The sequence below is a fragment of the Rattus rattus genome, chromosome 8 (assembly GCF_011064425.1).
Source record: "Rattus rattus isolate New Zealand chromosome 8, Rrattus_CSIRO_v1, whole genome shotgun sequence".
Lineage (NCBI taxonomy): Eukaryota > Metazoa > Chordata > Mammalia > Rodentia > Muridae > Rattus > Rattus rattus.
This window is the reverse complement of record NC_046161.1, coordinates 32,959,876-32,978,856: the sequence shown is the minus strand read 5'-3', so window position 1 is coordinate 32,978,856 and position 18,981 is coordinate 32,959,876. Positions and strand designations below refer to the sequence as shown.

General features: G+C 43.4%; 1 protein-coding gene across 1 annotated transcript; it reads left to right on the top strand.

Annotated features, from left to right (window-relative positions):
- The first annotated feature begins 6,127 nt into the window (after positions 1 to 6,127).
- On the top strand, positions 6,128 to 18,363 carry Ei24 (EI24 autophagy associated transmembrane protein). Its single transcript, XM_032909825.1, has 10 exons — positions 6,128 to 6,221; positions 9,008 to 9,153; positions 10,592 to 10,652; positions 12,270 to 12,336; positions 12,771 to 12,895; positions 13,188 to 13,307; positions 14,260 to 14,371; positions 15,672 to 15,783; positions 16,040 to 16,114; positions 17,279 to 18,363. Exons 1-10 carry the CDS (start codon positions 6,180 to 6,182, stop codon positions 17,439 to 17,441), a joined length of 1,023 nt encoding a protein of 340 aa, XP_032765716.1. The 5' UTR covers positions 6,128 to 6,179; the 3' UTR covers positions 17,442 to 18,363.
- The last annotated feature ends 618 nt before the right edge of the window (positions 18,364 to 18,981 follow it).

Genomic DNA, 18,981 nt, shown 5'->3' with positions numbered 1-18,981 from the left:
TAAACATTTGATTCTGTAGTTGTCCCCGCCAGGAGCAGCTCTAAGCAAAGGGAAATAGGAAGAGGAAAAAGTGAAGAGTCATAGAAGAGGTTGGAATTGGGGAAGAAAAGGCTTCTAGAAGAGGCAGAGTAGTTCACAGAGTAAGCAAATGGCCACCCTAAATGATGCCATTTTTATATAAGGCTTATTGTGAGCTAAGAACACGTCAAAGTGAAACAAAGGCCGCACGAAAGTTCTCTTAAAGGTGGGGCCAGAAGAACGCTAGTCAGGTCTCTTAACACTGAGCTACATTACCAAGCCATTATCCTCTCCTTTCCTTCTAAAAAGGAGGGAGTTGCTGCTTTATAACCATAAGGAAAGTAATTTGAATAGGAATTCGAAGGGGATGGGAATTTAGCGCAATGATAAGGCACTTGCCCAGTATACATGTCTAGTATTACCAATAGGCTGTGTACAAAACAAACCTTACTAAAAACGCGGTTTCCCTCCAGCTCCCTCACTTCTCTACAGTTGCCATTCTTTGCACAATGTAGTTTAGAAACATTTGGGCTGGGGCCTGGTGGCACACTCCTTTAGTGCCAGCATTGGGAAGCAGAGGCAGGTGAACCTCTAAATTCAAGGGCAGCTGGTCTACACAGCTACTTCAGATTTTCAAGACAGGGTTTCTCCGTTAAGTCCTGGTTGCCCTTGATCTTAATCCTCAGCTCTCCCTGTGCTGGGACCAGAAGAGTATACCACCACACCCAGCTGGGATGACGCCAGATTTTTGAAGTGGAAAGACCCATTTTTAATATGGGCCAGACCTTCTTCTGGCAGCCCATATAGAGCGTGAAGGAAGGAAGCTCCTGCCCTTGTTCTCACGGCAAGTCCATTCCTCCACTGGCATTAGAGCCTACTTCTTTGGGATTCCAGTGTATGCTGAAGACCAGCTGTGACGTCCGGCCTTGTGAAGTGAACAACTGTTGGACTCTTGGACCTTCCATTCACAGGTAACCATTGTTGGATTAGTTGGGCCACAGCCTGTAAGTCATTCTAATAAACCGCACATATATTCATTATGTAAGTTCGGTTCCTCTGGAAACCCCTGACTAAACTAGTGGTGCATGCCTTTAATCCCAACACTTGGGAGGCAGAGGCAGGCAGATCTCTTGCGTTCAAGGCCAGCCTGGTCTACAGAGTGAGTTCAGGACAGCCAGGGCTACACAGTGAAGCACTGTCTCCAGCCTCCTCCACCCCTGCAAAAAAAAAAAAAAAAAAAAAAAAAAAGAGAAGAAAACCCTAATGCACATGTCCAACCTTATTCATTCCTTTCCCAGGGTTTATATGTCAGTCACTATCAACTCATTCGAGAACTTGTCTGCTTTTCTTATAGTTGGCTTATTCTTAGTTTAATTTCTTAGAATTAAAGGAAAAACCCAAAAACGGTAAAGGTGAAAGTGGGCTTTCCTATAGTTCATGACAAGAAAAGGCTAGAACTGAACCAGTAGGGAAGGCAATGGAAACAGTAATCCCTACGTAGTTTTTATCGCAGCCATTCCATCATTAGAACCCACACTAAATACAGCCTAAGTGGTCGATGACTTATATTCCGAATCACTCAAACTTCTGATTCTCTTGCCTCCAAATCCCAAGTGCTGAGATTATCCCATCATGCCCTAGGTAGTATGATGCTGGGACTTGAAGCCAGGACTTTGTGCATGTCCAATTACTGATAACCAATTGCTCTATTATTGAGTTTTTTGTTTTTGTTTTTCTGAATCAGGTATATAGCTCTACCTAGCCTGGTACTTACTATGTAGCCAAGGCAGGACTCGAATTTGGAGCATTTCTTCTCTTCAGATTTCCAAGGGCTGGAATTACTGGTGTGCATCACCATACCTTGTTTATTAGTCTTTAATTATAGAAAGCCTCCGAATTATCAAGGTGATTCCTATTTTATTGTTTTCATCATTTGTTCTTAAAGGATTTCAGAAAGACGAGCACTGATTTGCAGATAGATTGAGGAGGCTAACGATGGCCCAACAGCGAGAAGGGGTTTGACCAGGAGGCAACAAAGGGCTAGAAGCCTGAACCTGGATACCCAGAATGAGCGCGGACTCTGAGGTCCAGCTAACTACAATTCCCAGGCTCCCGGGCCACGCCCCTCCAGTATGGCCCCGCCCTGCCTCGCTAGCCCCGCCCCTGCCCAGCGACCGGCAGGGTGCCCGCCCGACTTCCCAGCTGCCCCGTGCGGCCCGGGCATGCCCAGTGTGGGCGCAGCCCCGGCTCTCCGAGCGCCGGGGCGGAGCGGGCAGCCGGGCGCGGAGCAGGCGAACCGAGCCTCGGTGGGCGAGCGCCCGGGCTGGAGCCGCGGCGGTCGGTGGCGGGGTACGTGCAGGCCGCGGCGGGCAGTGGGCTCGAGCCGCTTGCAAGTCGGAGCCTGGGTGGCAGGGCCCATCGAGAGCTGGCAGGCCGGAGCTAGTTCCTGAGATTCTGGAAGGGGCTGCGGCAAGGACCCCGGCCCCCGAAGGGCCCGGGACGCGAAGGGCGGCGAGGGCAGGCCGGGCGGCGGCGCGCGGGGCTCAGGCTCTCTCCCCCCAGGTGCGGAGAGGCTATCTTTAGCTCCGGTGACCCTCAGTGAGCGTGGTCCGCACCTTGTGCGCGGGAGTGGGTGGGGAGAAAGACGGGTTCTCACCCCAGTTGCCCTGACGCAGCGGGAGAGAAGGGGCCGAGCACCCCACGTTGCTCAGGAGGCAGCCTGTGTCCGGGTGATGCGCGAGGGTGTTTACCTTTTTCCTACCTGGAGTATGAAACGTCGGCTTCCTGCCTTCCGGGACTTGTTGGGTCTGGTGGCTTCGAAATGAAAGTGCAGGAGTACGTCTCAGTAGATGCTTAATCTTAACGACTGTCAAATTTATTGGCCAGCAGTGTCTCAAGGTTTAAGGAAGGTGATTTGTTCATGGGATGCTTGGATTAAACAAAAATTCTCGTTGCAAAGCTGAAGCAAAAAAGTCGAGACTAGGTTTCCAAGACTGAAGTTCCAAAGTTGGTTATAATTAGCTTTCAGTTACTGTTGACAGGCCGTTTATATGTAAAATATCGGGAACCAGATGATGCATCCTGATTTTCTCTGTTGTAAGAGCCCTTTGTGTCACTCAGTGTGTGGTCTCAAATTGTGGCAGTTTTTCTGCATGTCTCGGCAGTTTGTTAGAGTTCACTACCATAAGAAAGCTGTTAGGCCCACGGTATAATGGCCTTTCCTTCCACGCCTCTATTTGGTCAGAAGGCACTTTGTTAGTTGGTACATGCAGAAGCCGGGTATTAATCTGCCAAGGAGTCAAATAACAGTGGTTCTGGGCTATGACAGATGTCTGAAGCTCCCTGTCTGGGCTCTGGGAGAAATCTAGAGTAGTGAATTTCCTCACTCAAGTTGGGTGTGTTCTTCAAGTGGATTACATTTATCCAGAGTTTTCAGCTTTGTTTATTTTGTTGTCCTCTATCCTGTGAAGAATTTTAATATACCGCCCTTTATTTGTAGGTGAGCAAGCTGTTGCTTACGAGGGTGCCCCTATGATAGTCTTCACCGCAACCCTAGTGTCTTGCCCGCCCATCATTAGACATTTACTAGTCTCCACACTTAGAGCATTGGCTCTATCTGTACACATGATTGAAACTTCTTGAGGCTGTTGTGGGGGTTTTGTTTCTAAGGAGGAGGAGTACTAACAGATGTTTCTTAACCTTAGGAGCTTCCCTAGGTGAGCACCTTTGGGTGGGATTTGTAGGATTTGACCTAAGGAGCAGATGGTGTTGTGCAGGCAGCCTTCTGACTGTACTCCCTGTCTGTCCAGTTCTGAATGGCATCAGTCCAGTTGGGTCAGTGTGGTGCTACTTGATGAAGTGGCCAAAGGTCAAGGAAAGTATCCTGTGTTTTGAAGTTTGAGTTGTATACAAGGTGACTGTGAAATTATTGTATTTTACTGTCTCTTAAATCGGAGGTTCTATGCTTGATTTGATGGGGGCTTGATAACTTTGGAATCCTAAATTCTCATATTTTTGCAAGTAGATTTTCCCCTCACCTTAGAGTTCACTTTAAAGAAATTATAAATGAGAGACTGGTGTTTTAAGATTATTTGTAGGGGCTGGAGAGATGGCTCAGTGGTTAAGAGCACTGACTACTCTTCAGAGGACCTAGGTTCAATTCCAAGCACCACAAACTAACCCATGACTAATGGCACAGACATATGCAGGCAAAACACCAGTGCACAGAAAATAAAGTTTAAAAAAAAAAAAAAAAGCTGGGCTGATCTCTTAGTTCAAGGCTAGCCTGATCTACAGAGTGAGCTGTAAGACAGCCCGGGCTACACAGAGAAACCCTGTCTTAAAAAACAAAAAAAGATTTTCTATTATGAACTCTTGTCCTTTCAGTACTGGGGACTGTGTATGCGAGGCAGGTTCTCTCCTACTGAACTCTATCCCTAGTGCTTTGTTTTAGAGAGATTTCATTAATTTAACCAGTCTGGCCTTGAATTTGCGAGCCCACGTTAGCCTGCCAGGTAGCTGGGATGCTAGAACTTCAGCAGCCCTGTCTCAGTTTAATTTTTCTTGTGCTGGGAATGGAATACTTCTTTTTCTCCATCAGTTCTTCTCAACATTAGCCTGTGTTTGTATGACCTTGCGTTCACCTGTGCTGTGATGTAAATGTGCCACAGCAGTGTGTTTGGCTCGGCAGAAGACACACCTTTACCTCCCTAGCCCCCAATGAGTTATTTGCAGCTCTGTCAATGTCTTAATTATAGAGCTGGTTTTCCCCCTCAACTGAGAAGTAAAATGAGAAGCCCTTACTGTTGAGTTTTCGAGACAGGGTCGCATGTAGCCGCCTCAAACTTCCAATTTAGTGGATGATGACCTTGAACTCCTGATCCTCCTGCTTCAGCTTTCCAAGTGGTATAGGTATGTGCCACCATGCCCAACTAACCCTTACTGTTCTAAAGACTGTTTACAAGTATGAACTTTATGACCTTTTGTTTCATTTGGTACTGGGCATTGAACCTTTGCTCCAGTGTATATTGAGCACGCAGTATGCCATTGAACTAGACCCTCTGCCTTAGTCTAGTTTAAAATTCATTGTTTATTGCATGATCATTAAAATACATATGTATAATTAAAGCTGGAGAATGAACTGGTGCTGTGGGTCAGTGGTAGAGCACTTGCTTAATACATGTGAATGTCTGGCTCTATGCTTGTGGTTTTGGGGGATGAAATTAGAAAACATAGACCTAATTTGAGGGTTTGGTAGTTTTAGAGTACGTCTTAAATTTTCCCATGTATTTGACGACTATGAATAAAGTGAATCAAAACAAATTATTGTTTTTGTATGAGACAGGGTTTTCAGTGTGGAACTTAATGTGTATCAGCCTGGGTAGGAAATTGTGGTGATCCTCCTGCCTTTGCCTCCTGAGTGCTAGAATTACAATATTAGTGTCTAGCTTCTCTCTCTCTCTCTCTCTCTCTCTCTCTCTCTCTCTCTCTCTCTCTCTCTGTGTGTGTGTGTGTGTGTGTGTGTCTGTCTGTCTGTCTGTCTGTCTGTGTGAATGAGTGCATGCAGGTGCCTGTGTAGGTCCAGAAAAGGTTATTGAATCCCCTGGAGCTGGAGTTCGGATGGCTGTCAGGTGTCTGACATAGGAATTGATCTCTGGTCCTCTAAAAGAGCAGCCAGTTCTCACTGAGCCATCCTTTTAGTCCTACATTCAAGTGCTTGAGATGACATGGCCAGTGTAAAAGTTGCTTAAGAGAGTATTTCTATCTCCAGATTCTCAAAAGTGAAGTGTTTAGGAGGAGGAGTTTGGGAAATCAAGGCTCAGGGAGACCACTTGCCCAGGAGCACCTTTTGCCCCATAACTAAACATTTTCCTGTAGTTTCAGTTGAGCCTGCAAGTGTGGGGCTAGCCAGAACAACTTACCGAGATCTCATCTCAGAACAAAAAGACTCTTGTATTTTAACAGAGGTATAGCCTCTTGGTTTGTGTCGTTAGTGTCAGAGTCTTACTCTTGTATTAGGGGTACTAGAGTGTGGAGTCATTATGTAGAAACAGATCGTGAAATAATAAGTCTTTTTCCTCTGTCTCCTTCCAGGCCCTCCATGATGAGTGATTTGGGGGCACTTCCCTCTCTCTGTAATTGATAGTCTGGGCAGTGAAGAGATGGCTGACAGTGTCAAAACCTTTCTGCAGGACCTTGGCAGGGTAAGTGTATTTCATTTTAAGGAATTTGACCCTTAAACTTTTCTTTCTTGTTTTGTAATTTTGTATATTTTTTTTGGGTCTTTACTTAAAATGTAGGTTTTTAGTTTAGTCTACATCACTCAAGGAATTTTTGGTATTTTTGAGACAGTCTTGCTATGTATCTCAGGCTGATCTTGAGCTCCTGGTGATGCTCCTGCCTCAGTGTACCAGATACTAGACATGTATACTTACTACTCTATATCTTTTTTATTTTGTTACACAGACTCGGCTGGTCTGAGTTCCTTTCAGTCCTGTTTCTCTTTCCCAAATGTTGCAATTGCAATTGTGAGCCTGTGCATGTCCATCTGTCTGTCTGTTGTCTGTGTGTATTTGCATGGTGCATGTATGTGGGTGTGCAGGTGCAGTCCTATTCTCATGTGGAGGCCAAACCCGATACAGGTGTCTTCCTGTATCACCTCTGTTACTGTCAACTTTATTGCCTTGAGACAGTGTCTGTCACTGAACCTTAAGTTGGCCTATTTGGCAAGCATGGCTGGTCAGGGAATTCTCAGGATCAAACCGACTTGGCATGCCCTGCCCTGCCCTGCCCCGCCATGCCCCGCCATGCCTAGCTTTTTACAAGAAGTTCTTGGGATTTGAACTCATGTCCTCATGCTTCCAGACTTCTATTCTGCAGCCTGTGGAAGTTGACAAACCTGTGTATTGAGTGGGTTGCCCTGTAATTTTTTGTTTGTTTTTGAGCAGGTTACCCTCTAGCTGCTGGGTAGTTCAGGATGCCAATGAGTTTCTGATCTCCTTGCTTTGATTACAAGTGCCAGGTGATTACCATGCTAGTTAGAGCCAAATAGAGAAGCACACATCTGTAATCACAGCACTCATCCGACTGAGGCAGGAGGATCATGACGTTTTGGCCATGAGTGGCTATGTAGTGAGACCCATCTTCAAGCAGCAGAGCAGTGACAACAAAATAAAAACATCTCTCAGTTCTTGAGGTAGCAAAAGAATCAGCAGTTCAAGTTCAGAATTAAGCTACATAGGGAGTTTGAGGCTAGCCTGGGCTACCTAAGACCCTATCTCAAAAAGAAAGAAAAAGATTTTGAAAATAATGGCTCTCTAGGTTTAGGGGCGACGTTCTAACTGCCTGTTAATCAATCTTGGAAAGAACCATGGGCTTAATGAGATGGCTCACAGAGAGGGATGTGCCTCCAAATCTCTCATCATGGAGGGCCTGGAAACAGATGGAGGAAAAGGCTTATTTTAAAGATATATTACTTCAAACTCAAATGGCTTCACATTCTTGTAGTCCTTATAGAAGCAGGTTGTGGACAAGCCTGACACTGGCTCTTCTGACTGAAGCTCTGTTTGGGTAATATGTCCGTTTTCTCCTCCTCCCATGTGGCTCCATGGTTGTGAGCTTAGCGGCATGTACTTTTACCTGCTGTGTCGTCTTGATGACCCTTGTTTCTGTTTTTGAGGCAGTTTCTCTATGTAGCCCCGGTTGTCCTGGAACTGTCTATAACCAGGCTAACTTCAAACTCACAGATCTTGTCTTTGCCTCCTCAATTGCTGGAACTAAAGGTATGTGCCAGCAATGCCCAGCTCTTTTTTAAGACACGTTCTTGTTCCATAGTCCACACTGTTCAAATTTGTGGTAATCTACAAAGTGGGGATTGACTCCAAGGCCTCTCACACGGTTGGCAAGTACTCTGCAACCTGGATGTGTTGATCCTAGACACCACATGGTAGAAGGAGAGAACTGATTCTCAGGAATTGTTCTTTGGTCCCCGTGCATGGCTACATACATGCTCACACGAAATGGAAAAAGAGAAAGTATAAAGAACTGCTTAAGGGGCTGGAGAGATGGCTCAGTGGTTAAGAGCACCGACTGCTCTTCCAGAGGACCTGGATTCAATTCCGAGCAACCACATGGTGGCTCACAGCCATCTGTAATGAGATCTGATGCCGTCTTCTGGTGTGTCTGAAGACAGCTACAGTGTACTTACATATAACAAACAAATAAATAAATCTTAAAAAAAAAATACCTGCTGTTGATTTGAAAATATTAATGAGACATACTAATGAAATGTAATATTTGATTCTGGATTAAACTCTTTTGAGGTGTAAAATGTCACGTAGTTTACTGCTGTGATGAATTAAAAAAGGGAATGTGGACTGTAAAATATTTTAATACTAAATGTTTCTTGAACTGATAACTACCCCATGGTTATGTGAAGTTCTTAGGATACCGCCTGATAAATGACCATTAAGGGACCTGATAAACGGGTCATGTGGGTCATTATACCTGCATGTCCAGCATTTGGGAGCGGAAGCAAGAAGATGAAGGGTTTTAAGTTAGTCTGACTATGAAGTGAGACCCTGTCTTAGCCCCTCAAGGGAAAACCATCATGAGGTGTGATACAACAACCCACTTGAGTGATTTGGGAAAAAGTATTAATAGGGGAAAGGTACTGTAAGTTGGTGATTCTAGACTAAAGTTCTCTCCATTGTTGTGGTTCTTCTGTAAGGATTAGTACTGCCTAATGTGCATGAAGTCCTGACTTCTATCACAGCAATGGAGGTACAAATCAGCCCCCTTATGTTCTGTAGCACACTCAGGTCATTGGCTTTGGCAGCAAAAGTCTTTACTTACTTTAAGCCATCTCAACAGCCCTAGTCATTGGCTAGGAATAGTGTTAGATGCCTCTAGGTTAAGGCAGAAAAAAACCCCACAAATTCAAGGTCTTCTCCAGTCCACTGTCTCTCTTTAAAAATGTCCTTATCTTTAGGGAATCAAAGACTCCATCTGGGGCATCTGTACCATCTCAAAGCTAGATGCTCGGATCCAGCAGAAGAGAGAGGAGCAGCGTCGAAGGAGGGCAAGTAGCCTCTTGGCCCAGAGGAGAGCCCAGAGTGTAGAGCGGAAGCAAGAGAGGTGAGCACAAGTGCACATCCCAAAATGTCAAGGGAGGGGCACTGAGTAAATACTGGCCTAGGTTCAAAATAAAGGCCCCACAGTAAGTTATAATGTCAGCATCTTATTGTTTTGTTTTAATAGGAAAATGTTTTACACACACACACACACACACACACACACACACACACACACACACACACACACACGGACTTAAATTAACGATTCTTATTCAGATGTCGTGGTTTTGAAAAGATCTATGGTCAGAGGTGGCTTAGAGGGAAAAGGTGCTTGCCAAGCAAGCCTGATGCCTGAGCTTGGTTCTTGGAACCATGGAAAGCTGAAGGGAAAGGACCAACTCCGTAATTTTGTCCTTGAGCCTCTACATGCATGTCTCACACATACAATGATAACAAAAACAAAAAAATGACATCAGAGTGCCAAATACAGACCACAAAAAGTATTCGATTTGATGGATATTTGTAGCAAAGCCTCTGGATTTGATAAGTAAACCCTAGCCCCAGACTTTTTTTAATGTGCTCCTACCTCAGATTTTAGAAGGCAGAATAGACACAGACACACAAACAAAATAACACCCACACACAACACACACACACAAATTTTATTTGGGGGCTAGAGAGGTAGCCAAGTGGTTAAGAGCATTTACTGATCTTCCTGAGGACCTGGGTTCAGTTCTCAGTCCCATGTGGGTGTCTAACAAGAGTCTGCAACTCTGTTTTCAGGGGATCTAAGATTCAATTCTAGCCTCCATGGGCACTACACATATGTGATACTCAGGTATACATACATGCAGGCAAAATACCTACAGAAATAAAAATAAAAAACATTTAAAAAGTTACTTATCATTGGGAGGCAGGTCCATTTCACAGCATGAAGGGGTCATAGGACATCATTGTAACTTTACTTCTTTCCTTCCACCTTTACATTGGTTCAGGACATCAAACTCAGGTTTCCAGGTTTGTGGCAACACTTCTACCCAGTAAGCCATCTCATTAGCCCCCTTTTAAATTTTTTTTTTTTTTTTCAGAATATCTAGCTGATAGTGTGTGTGTATCTTTAATACCAGCACTTAGAAGGCAGAGGCAAGCAGTTTGAAGCCAAATAGTTCCAGGCCAGTCAGGGCTATATAGTAAAAATCCTGTCTCAAAATGACAGTGAAATAGAAAATCTGGTTTCACCTGGGTGTGGTGGCACATGTCCAGTCCCAGTACTGTGAAGACTGAGACAGGATGACTGCCAAGGATTTGAGGCTAGCCTGAGCTATATAATGAGGCCCTCTCTCAAACACCTTGCCTTAGTAGACTGAATTAGGACTTTAGGAGAACACTAGGAGTTCAAATATAATACGATGTCAATAGATGCTATAAAATGGAGTTACTAGATATTAGGAAATAGCCTATATGCCTTATAAGCTAAATTCATAATTCATATTTTCCAGTGAGCCACGTATTGTTAGTAGAATTTTCCAGTGCTGTGCTTGGAACGGTGGAGTATTCTGGGTAAGTTCTATTCCATCAAATTTTAGGGTCTGTACAAGTATCTTTAGATCGTTATTGTTATTAGATTAATATTTCTCAACCATTTCTGTGAATTGTCTTTCATCTTTGAGCTGCTTCTTAGGCTGATTATCACCACATAGATGGGGTGGGGGAAGGGAGTGAGGCACTGAGCTCTATGAAAACGTCAAAATGAAGCCCTTCAGTTTGTATGATAGCTAAAACATTAATAGTTGCCAGGTGTGGTAGTGCTTGCCTATAATTCTAGTACTTGGGAAGCAGGGCCAGGCCAATCTCATTTACATAATGAGTTTCAGGCCATCTAGGGACTGCACTGTCTCAAGAAAGAAATTGTTGGGGGTAGAGGGGTAGAGAGAGATGGCTCAGTGGTTATGAGCACTAACTGCTCTTCCAGAGGTCCTAAGTTCAATTCCCAGCAAATAGATGGTGGCTCACAACCATCTGTCATGGGATCTGATGCCCTCTTCTGGTGTGTCTGAAGACAGCTACAGTGTACTCACATACATGAAATAAATAAATTTTTTAAAAAAGAAAGAGCACAAAAGGAAGAAAGAAAATTAATATTGAAAGAAATACCTGTGGGGTTGGAGAGACAGTTCAGTACTTAGGGCAATTGCTGCTCTTGGGGAGGATCTGGGTTCATTCAGTTCAGAGCACTTATATTAATTAGGCAGTTCACAACTGTTTCTAATTCAGTTTCCAGGGGATTTTATATATTCTTCTAGGCTCCATGGGCACCTGTATGTATGTGCTGTACATATAGACAACCAGACACATACACAGCACTTATTAAAAAAAAGCAGGAAGATCAGAAATTCAGGGTCATTTTTGGCCACATAATTTGAGATCAGGCTGAGATACATGAGACCCTGCCTCCAAGAACAAAACAAATATGAGCCAGGCAAAATTGTTCACACCTTTAATCCCAGTTCTCAGGAGGCAGAGGTAGGCAGACCTCGATGTTGGATCTCAAGTGGAGTTCAAGGTCAGTCTGGTCTACAGGGTAAGTTCTAGGACAGCCAGGGCTGTTACACAGAGATACCTTGTCTGGAAAGACACAAAGCTTACTAGCAAAAATACCCAAAACGACAAATATGGATTCTGTGCGCCTGTGGTGGGGTGTTTTTGTTTGTTTTTTTTTTTTTTTTTTTTTTTTTTTTTTTTTTTTTTTTCGGAGCTGGGGACCCAACCCAGGACCTTGCGCTTCCTAGGCAAGCGCTTTACGACTGAGCTAAATCCCCAACCCCGGTGGGGTGTTTTTGATTTTGTTTTTGTCTTTGTTTTTAAAATAAGTACAGTGTAAGTCAGACACACCAGAAGAGGACATCAGATCCCATTACAGATGGTTGTGAGCCACCATGTGGTTGCTGGGATTTGAACCTCAGACCTCTGGAAGAGCAGTCAGTGCTCTTAGCCACTGAGCCATCTCTCCAGCCCAAAATGCCTTGTTTTAATATTTAAATATTAAATCTGTTTAGTTGGCCTTGAACTCAAGAGATTTGCCTGCCTCCACTGGGATTAAAGGTGTTCCAGTACCACCTGATGCCTTATTTTAATTCAAAGAAGGGTTTTTGATTATTTCATTCCTATTTCCTTCAGTTCAGTCTCCTCTTGTTTTATCGAGTGTTTATTCCTGTGCTTCAATCAGTAACAGCCCGGATTATTGGTAAGTATGTTTATGTCTTGCTCCTGATGGGGTTAGAGGTTTGAGATACTTGTTTCTAGTCTTCTTCAATTTCCTGAGCACTCCCTAACATACCAGCAGTTTGTTTTTAATTTCGGCTTCTCAATAGCTTTAGGAGATAGGCATCGTTGAGCTGTATAAGTAAATTTCATGTATTTTATATATCAGTAAATGGAAGTTAGGCCACTAGTGAATAGATTTAAACGCAGGTGGTTTCCTGCAATTAAACCCCGTGACACCTCAGAAGTCACCTTGTAAGCAGGTTTGTTTCCAGCTAGGCAGAACATAACTGTGATTACTCTAAGAGCTGCGGCCAGAACGTGAAGCAGAGGAATAGTTGCACAGTAGTTGCATTTTGGATCTTAATGCTTTCTATCTGTCCAATTAAACTGGTAACTCTTTTTTTTTTTTAAAAGGTGATCCGTCACTACATGGAGATGTTTGGTCATGGCTGGAATTCTTCCTCACATCAATTTTCAGTGCTCTTTGGGTGCTCCCCCTGTTTGTGCTTAGCAAAGTTGTGAATGCCATTTGGTTCCAAGTAGGTGCAGGACAAATTGGAGACTGGGTTTTACATGCTGGGTTGACTGGGTCCCACATTTAAGCCTATGAAGTTAGTGGCCTATAAACAGTTTTCAGTCTTTAGCAGTTTTTAAGCTAAGCAATCAGTTGGGTAATCTTTGCGGTTTTGTAAAATGAAATTTCTGTCTGGGGTTATTGAGGCAGACTCTTCTCACCTGGCAGGTCTAGCAGCAAACCAGTGGCCTTAACTCTGGGGATGGACATGGGACCAGTTAATTCATGTTTTGCTATATTACTGTTCTTTGTTACAGGATATAGCTGACTTGGCATTTGAGGTATCAGGGAGGAAACCTCATCCATTCCCCAGTGTCAGCAAAATAATTGCTGACATGCTATTCAACCTTTTGCTACAGGCACTTTTCCTTATTCAGGTGAGAATGAAAAAAGAAAAGGAAGTTAGTGGGAGGGGACTTCACCAAGAAGGGTTTTTGTATCTATACAAAGATGGGGACTGTGCATATATGCCTTGTGGGAAGTAATGAATTCTGGAGCACTCTGCTTGTGTGTACGTGGTGCTGGGCAGGGGGGCTATTATGTGTGCCCTCTGCACCTTATTTTGAGATGAGATCTGTTTGCTACGGAACCTGAAGGTCACTCCTGTTTGGCTAGGATTACTTATGGCCAGGCCAGCACTAGGATTTGTCTTTCTCTGCTCCCCATCCTGTTGGGGTTATTGGCACACATCTATGCCTGGCATTTACATGGGTGCTGGGGATTGATCTCAGTCATCTTGCTTTCACAGCACCACTTATTACATCTCTTTAAGAAGCTGAATGGAAATAGTACTAGGTAGAGCTAAAAATTGCTACGTAGTTGAGATTTAAGAGGACACACATACACAACCCACTTAGAAAGAGAGTGGAGGCTGAAAAATGGGTCACAGGTTGAGAGTACTCAGTGTTCTTGCAAAGAACCCAGGTTTGGTTCCTAGTACCCACATAGTGACAGCCATCTGTACCTCCAGTCCCAGTTGATACAACATCCTCTTATGACCTCTGAGGGTACCAGGCACACAGGTGGTATGTATCCATATATGCAGCAGAATACTCATACATGTAAAAAAAGGCGGGGGGGGGGAGACAATACTACTGAGGCATGGGTGTTGGGAGAGGGAGGGAGAAAAAGACTTTAAAGACCTTTTTACCAGAAGCAGCTAGAGTTTAGATAAGATTATAAGATCCATGCATTTACCTCTTCCCTTTGAGATTTTGGTCCTACCATTACACAGTGTTTGAGGCAGCTAGGAGGCCATCTCCGATTCCAGTCATGGGTGAGAAGTGTCTTACGTTGTAGAATTAAGATGTGCTGCGTTTTGTTCCTCAGGGGATGTTTGTGAGTCTCTTCCCCATCCATCTTGTGGGTCAGCTGGTTAGTTTGCTGCATATGTCTCTTCTCTACTCACTCTACTGCTTTGAGTACCGTTGGTTCAACAAAGGTACGTCCATGTAAAGAAAGAACCTTCCGAAATGATGCTGTTGCTATACAGACCAAGCTGTTCAATATGTAAGTGCTTAGCAAGTTTCTGAATGGTCACTGGCAAGAGGGAACTTAAGTGCGTTTACTAACTTCTGGGGCCAGGGTAAGTAGCATTGTAGAATTGCCATTTTAGTGTTTAATTTGATACAACTCTGTCAGAAGTTGGCAGATTTCAGAGAAGTTAAGTAGATGCCAGTGCATTTAGAATAGTAATAAAAATTTTGATTTTTACATAGTATTGCTGTGTAACCCAGGCTGGCCTTGAGCACTCTTTTATTTCAGACTGGCCTTCAACTTTCCAGCTTCCTGCTTCTGCCTCCCGAGTGCTGGAATTACATATGTGCAGTACCAAATCCAGCTCATTTGATTACCTTGGGATTTATTTTCATTCTATCATTTTAAAATTTTAGTTATTTTCTTTTTACATCACTTAATTATTTTTTGAGTCAAGATCTCTTGTAGCCCATGCTACCTTGGACTTCTGTGGTGACCTTGAACTTTGATCTGCCCTCATCTATTTCCAGAGTGACATAAGGGTGCATTCTTTTTTCCCTCTGTGTAGCCTTGGTGGTCTGATGATTTTTATGGTCCAGGCTAGTTTCAAACTTCAGTACGCTTGTTTTAGCCTCTTGAATGCTGGGCTTACAGCATTATTTGTCACCATACGGGCTGGAAATCTTGTAAGAAGACTGCTTCATGTGGAGTACAGCACTTGTAATTCTTGCACTCACTTTGACTCAAACTGGGCCATATATAAGATATATATGTTTTCAGTGGAGATGCCATTCTTTTGTTTGTGAGACAGGGATTTTTTGTGTAGCCTTGGCTGTCCTGGAGCTTGTTCTGTATACCAGGCTGGCCCTGAGTTCTGCTGCCTCTGCCTCCTGAGTGAGTGCTGGGATTAAAGGTGTGCACTGCCTGGCAAGATGCCATCCTTTTTTGATATTTTGCTTTGTAGACTGACAAGGGATGCTGGTGCTAAAATTAATGTTACTTTGAAATTATGATTATTGTAAAATCTTTTCATTGAAGCTTTATATTACATTTGTACAATTCTTTGAGGCAGAGTCTTACTATATAGTCCTGGTTGGTCAGTAGCTCCCTATGTAGACCAGGTTGCCTCTGCTGGGATCAAGTGTGCACCATCAAGAACCTGGTAGATTTGTATGGTTATATGCTGTATCTGTGTTCCACATGGTCGGTAGCTCTGTGTCTAAAACCCAAGCCTTAAATAATTGTGTCTGACTTCCTTTATTTAGGAATTGAAATGCACCAGCGATTGTCAAACATAGAAAGGAACTGGCCTTACTACTTTGGGTTTGGCTTGCCCTTGGCTTTCCTCACAGCAATGCAATCCTCCTACATTATCAGGTAATTTGGGTAGAAAAAGAATTCGTAAGCATCTTTTGTTCAGCTTCTGTACCAACATTTTACATCATTTGACCATCAGGAAGATTTGTTGCTGTTAATAGTGACATTTGGTATCACTAAAATGTAAATATAAAGAGAAATCTAGGCTGCCTCCTGGAGGAAGATACTTAGGAGTTCAGAAGTGAAGAGATGAGGCTTATAATACTTTTTCCTAAAGTCATGCCTTGTAAAATTGACCTTTTTTTTCCTTAAACAGTGGCTGCCTCTTTTCTATCCTGTTTCCTTTATTCATCATCAGCGCCAATGAAGCAAAGACTCCTGGAAAAGCATAGTAAGTCCTAGTGGTGAGACTTATGCCGCCGGGAAACCTTATGTCCCAGTTAGGTTACTTACTATTGCTGTGTTGAAACACCGTGACTTAAAGCAGCTTGAGGAGCAAAAGGTTTATTTGGCTTATACTTACGTCTTGTTCATTGTTGAAGAAGTCAGGACCGGAACTCACATGGGGCAGGAACCTGGAGGAGGAGCAGACACAGAGGCCATGGAGGGTGCTGCTTACTGGCTTATTCCACATGGCTTGTTCAGCCTGCTTTCTTACAGAACCCAGGACACCAGCCCAGGGATGGCCTCTCTCACAATGGGCTGGCCCTCTTCCATCATTCCCGAATAAGAAAATGCTCTAGAGCTGGACCTTATGGAGGCATCCTTTGATCTGACCATACATGCTCTTAAGATCTGGGTTATGGAACTGGAGGGATGGCTCAGCAGTTAAGAGCACTGGCTCTGTTTTCTTGGATTCAGTTCAATCACTATCTTGGTGCCTCACAGGCATCTGTAACTCTAGTTCTAGAAGATCCTACCTCCTCTTTCGGCTTTCATGGGCACCAGGTACACAGGTAGTATATAATCATACTTATAGGCAAACATTAAATTCCATAAAAATTTTTTTTAAAGATTTATTTAGTATATATGAGTACACTGTAGCTGTCTTCAGACACACCAGAAGAAGGCATCAGATCTCATTACAGATGGTTGTGAGCCACTGTGTGGTTGCTGGGATTTGAACTCAGGACCTCTGGAAGAGTAGTCAGTACTCTTAACCAGTGAGCCATCTCTCCAGCCCCAAAACTTTTTAAATTTTAAAAAACTAGACTAACATAAATTCAGCTTTATTTCCTTTAAAATCCATCCCAATACTTAAAACCTGGTTGTAATGCATTTGTGGCAGTAACAGGACATGCTATGTTTCTTTTTTTTTCCAGTGGTAGAATTAAGCTTGAGGCATGCTAGTCAGTTTGTCCTGATACTCATCTGTATCCAGTGCATATTTTAGCTGATCAATGCATGCATGTGTCTAATACCTGTACTCCTTTGATGAATTCTGCTGCCTTGTTTCTCCCTGTGTAGTTTTAAATTTCAAACAGATTAGCTATAAAGTGCTTGAAGTGGTTATTTGGTCACCTGTGAGCTAATGAGTGATTTCCTGTTCTTTCAGTCTTTTCCAGTTGCGCCTCTTCTCCTTGGTGGTCTTTTTAAGCAACAGACTTTTCCACAAGACGGTCTACCTACAGTCGGCCCTGAGCAGCTCATCCTCCGCAGAGAAATTCCCTTCGCCACATCCTTCTCCTGCCAAACTGAAAGCTGCTGCAGGCCACTGAGTCCTGCTGTCAAAGGGGACGGGTGGGACTGGGTGGAGGATGTGGCAGCTCTTTTCTTGGTTTTCCTCCCCCTGCTGTGGAAGGCTGGACCCACTGCCTAGGGCCCTCTGCATATTCCTTTGTCTTTGAATTGGAATCTTCCTGACTCCAGTATGTGGATTTTTACCACCACCCTAGGTCTGGAAGGACCAGAGTTTTCCAGCTGTTTTTTAGCTTTTGCCAGCTCCTGTGCCTGGACTGATTTGAGTACTTTCCCCCCCTTCCTTTTGTCATTTACCTTCCCACTTCCTCCTGCCTCCCAGCACCCCTGGATGAATGGGCTTTGTAATTTTAACTGTTGTATTTTGTGAATTTGTTGTTACTGTTTTTCTGTGAAGCACATACCTTGTATGTGGGAGGTAAAGGAGCACTCCAGCTGCTCCAAGTCACTCCCTCTATAGCCATCACTGTCTTGTTTTTTTGTAACTCAGGTTAGGTTTTGGTCTTTACTGCTCTGCTGCAGAAAAGGAAAGGAATGGGGGAAAGGAGCCTAAGAGATGGGACAGATAGACCTCAGCCAAACTGGTTGGGTTTTGAGGAGTCATGTTCTTTGCTCCCCTTGAAGGGGAAACAGGTTTTTTCACTGGTACATTTAAAGTTCCCCAGCTATGGGAAGGTACCAGTTCTGGACAAGTGCCACTGCATCATAGCAACTCTGAAGATGAAACTTACTGTTGGCCACTGCCAGGTCAGACTCGTGTTTTAAGGAATACTGGGTGCTTCATATAGGAACTGAAGGGGTAAACTTACTAAACCATTCAACCTGTGATTGGTGATGTTTTTCTGTCATTTTAAGGGTCGACACATGGGGTGGGAGGGCAGATGTAAAAAAACTTGTACAATTTTAAAATCACAATTAAACGTGAGCTGGTTTCCCATAAAACGTGTACTGTCTTGAATAATCTGCTTATAGATAATTAGAAATTAATTTTGAAAGATATTCTCAGGCTGAGCTTGGGTCATAGTGTTAGACTTTGTTTACCTCTTTTTAAAGTGATAGTTGTTGGTTTTTTTGTTTTTGTGTTTTGATGAGTGTTTTAAAGCAAATGTGTTCATTTTTACTGTATAGAGAAAACCCAAGATTTCAGTATATTAAATGCCATTCTGTAGTTGAAGAAAAGCTAGATATTTGATTTATAGAAACCTATAATATATACACATGACAACTGTAGTCAAAGTTTTGAGTGTTTATATATAGTTGATGGACTTGTATCTTCTAAGTGATTAGAGTCAACAAATTGTGCACAAGAATTGTGTAACAAATGCCCTTAACTGAGCCATCTTTCTACTTCCTACTTTATAAGAAGTTTCAAAAATGGCTTTCCAGGTCTGAGGGTAGCTCATTGGTAAAGAACACTGGCTGCTCTTGCAGAGATCCTGGGTTTGAGTGCCAGTACCCATACAGTGATTTAACAAGTCTGGAACATTAGGGAACAAGGGGTTTCTACTAGCCGGGTGTGGCACATGTCTATACATCCCTCCCTTGAGAGGTAGAAGCAGA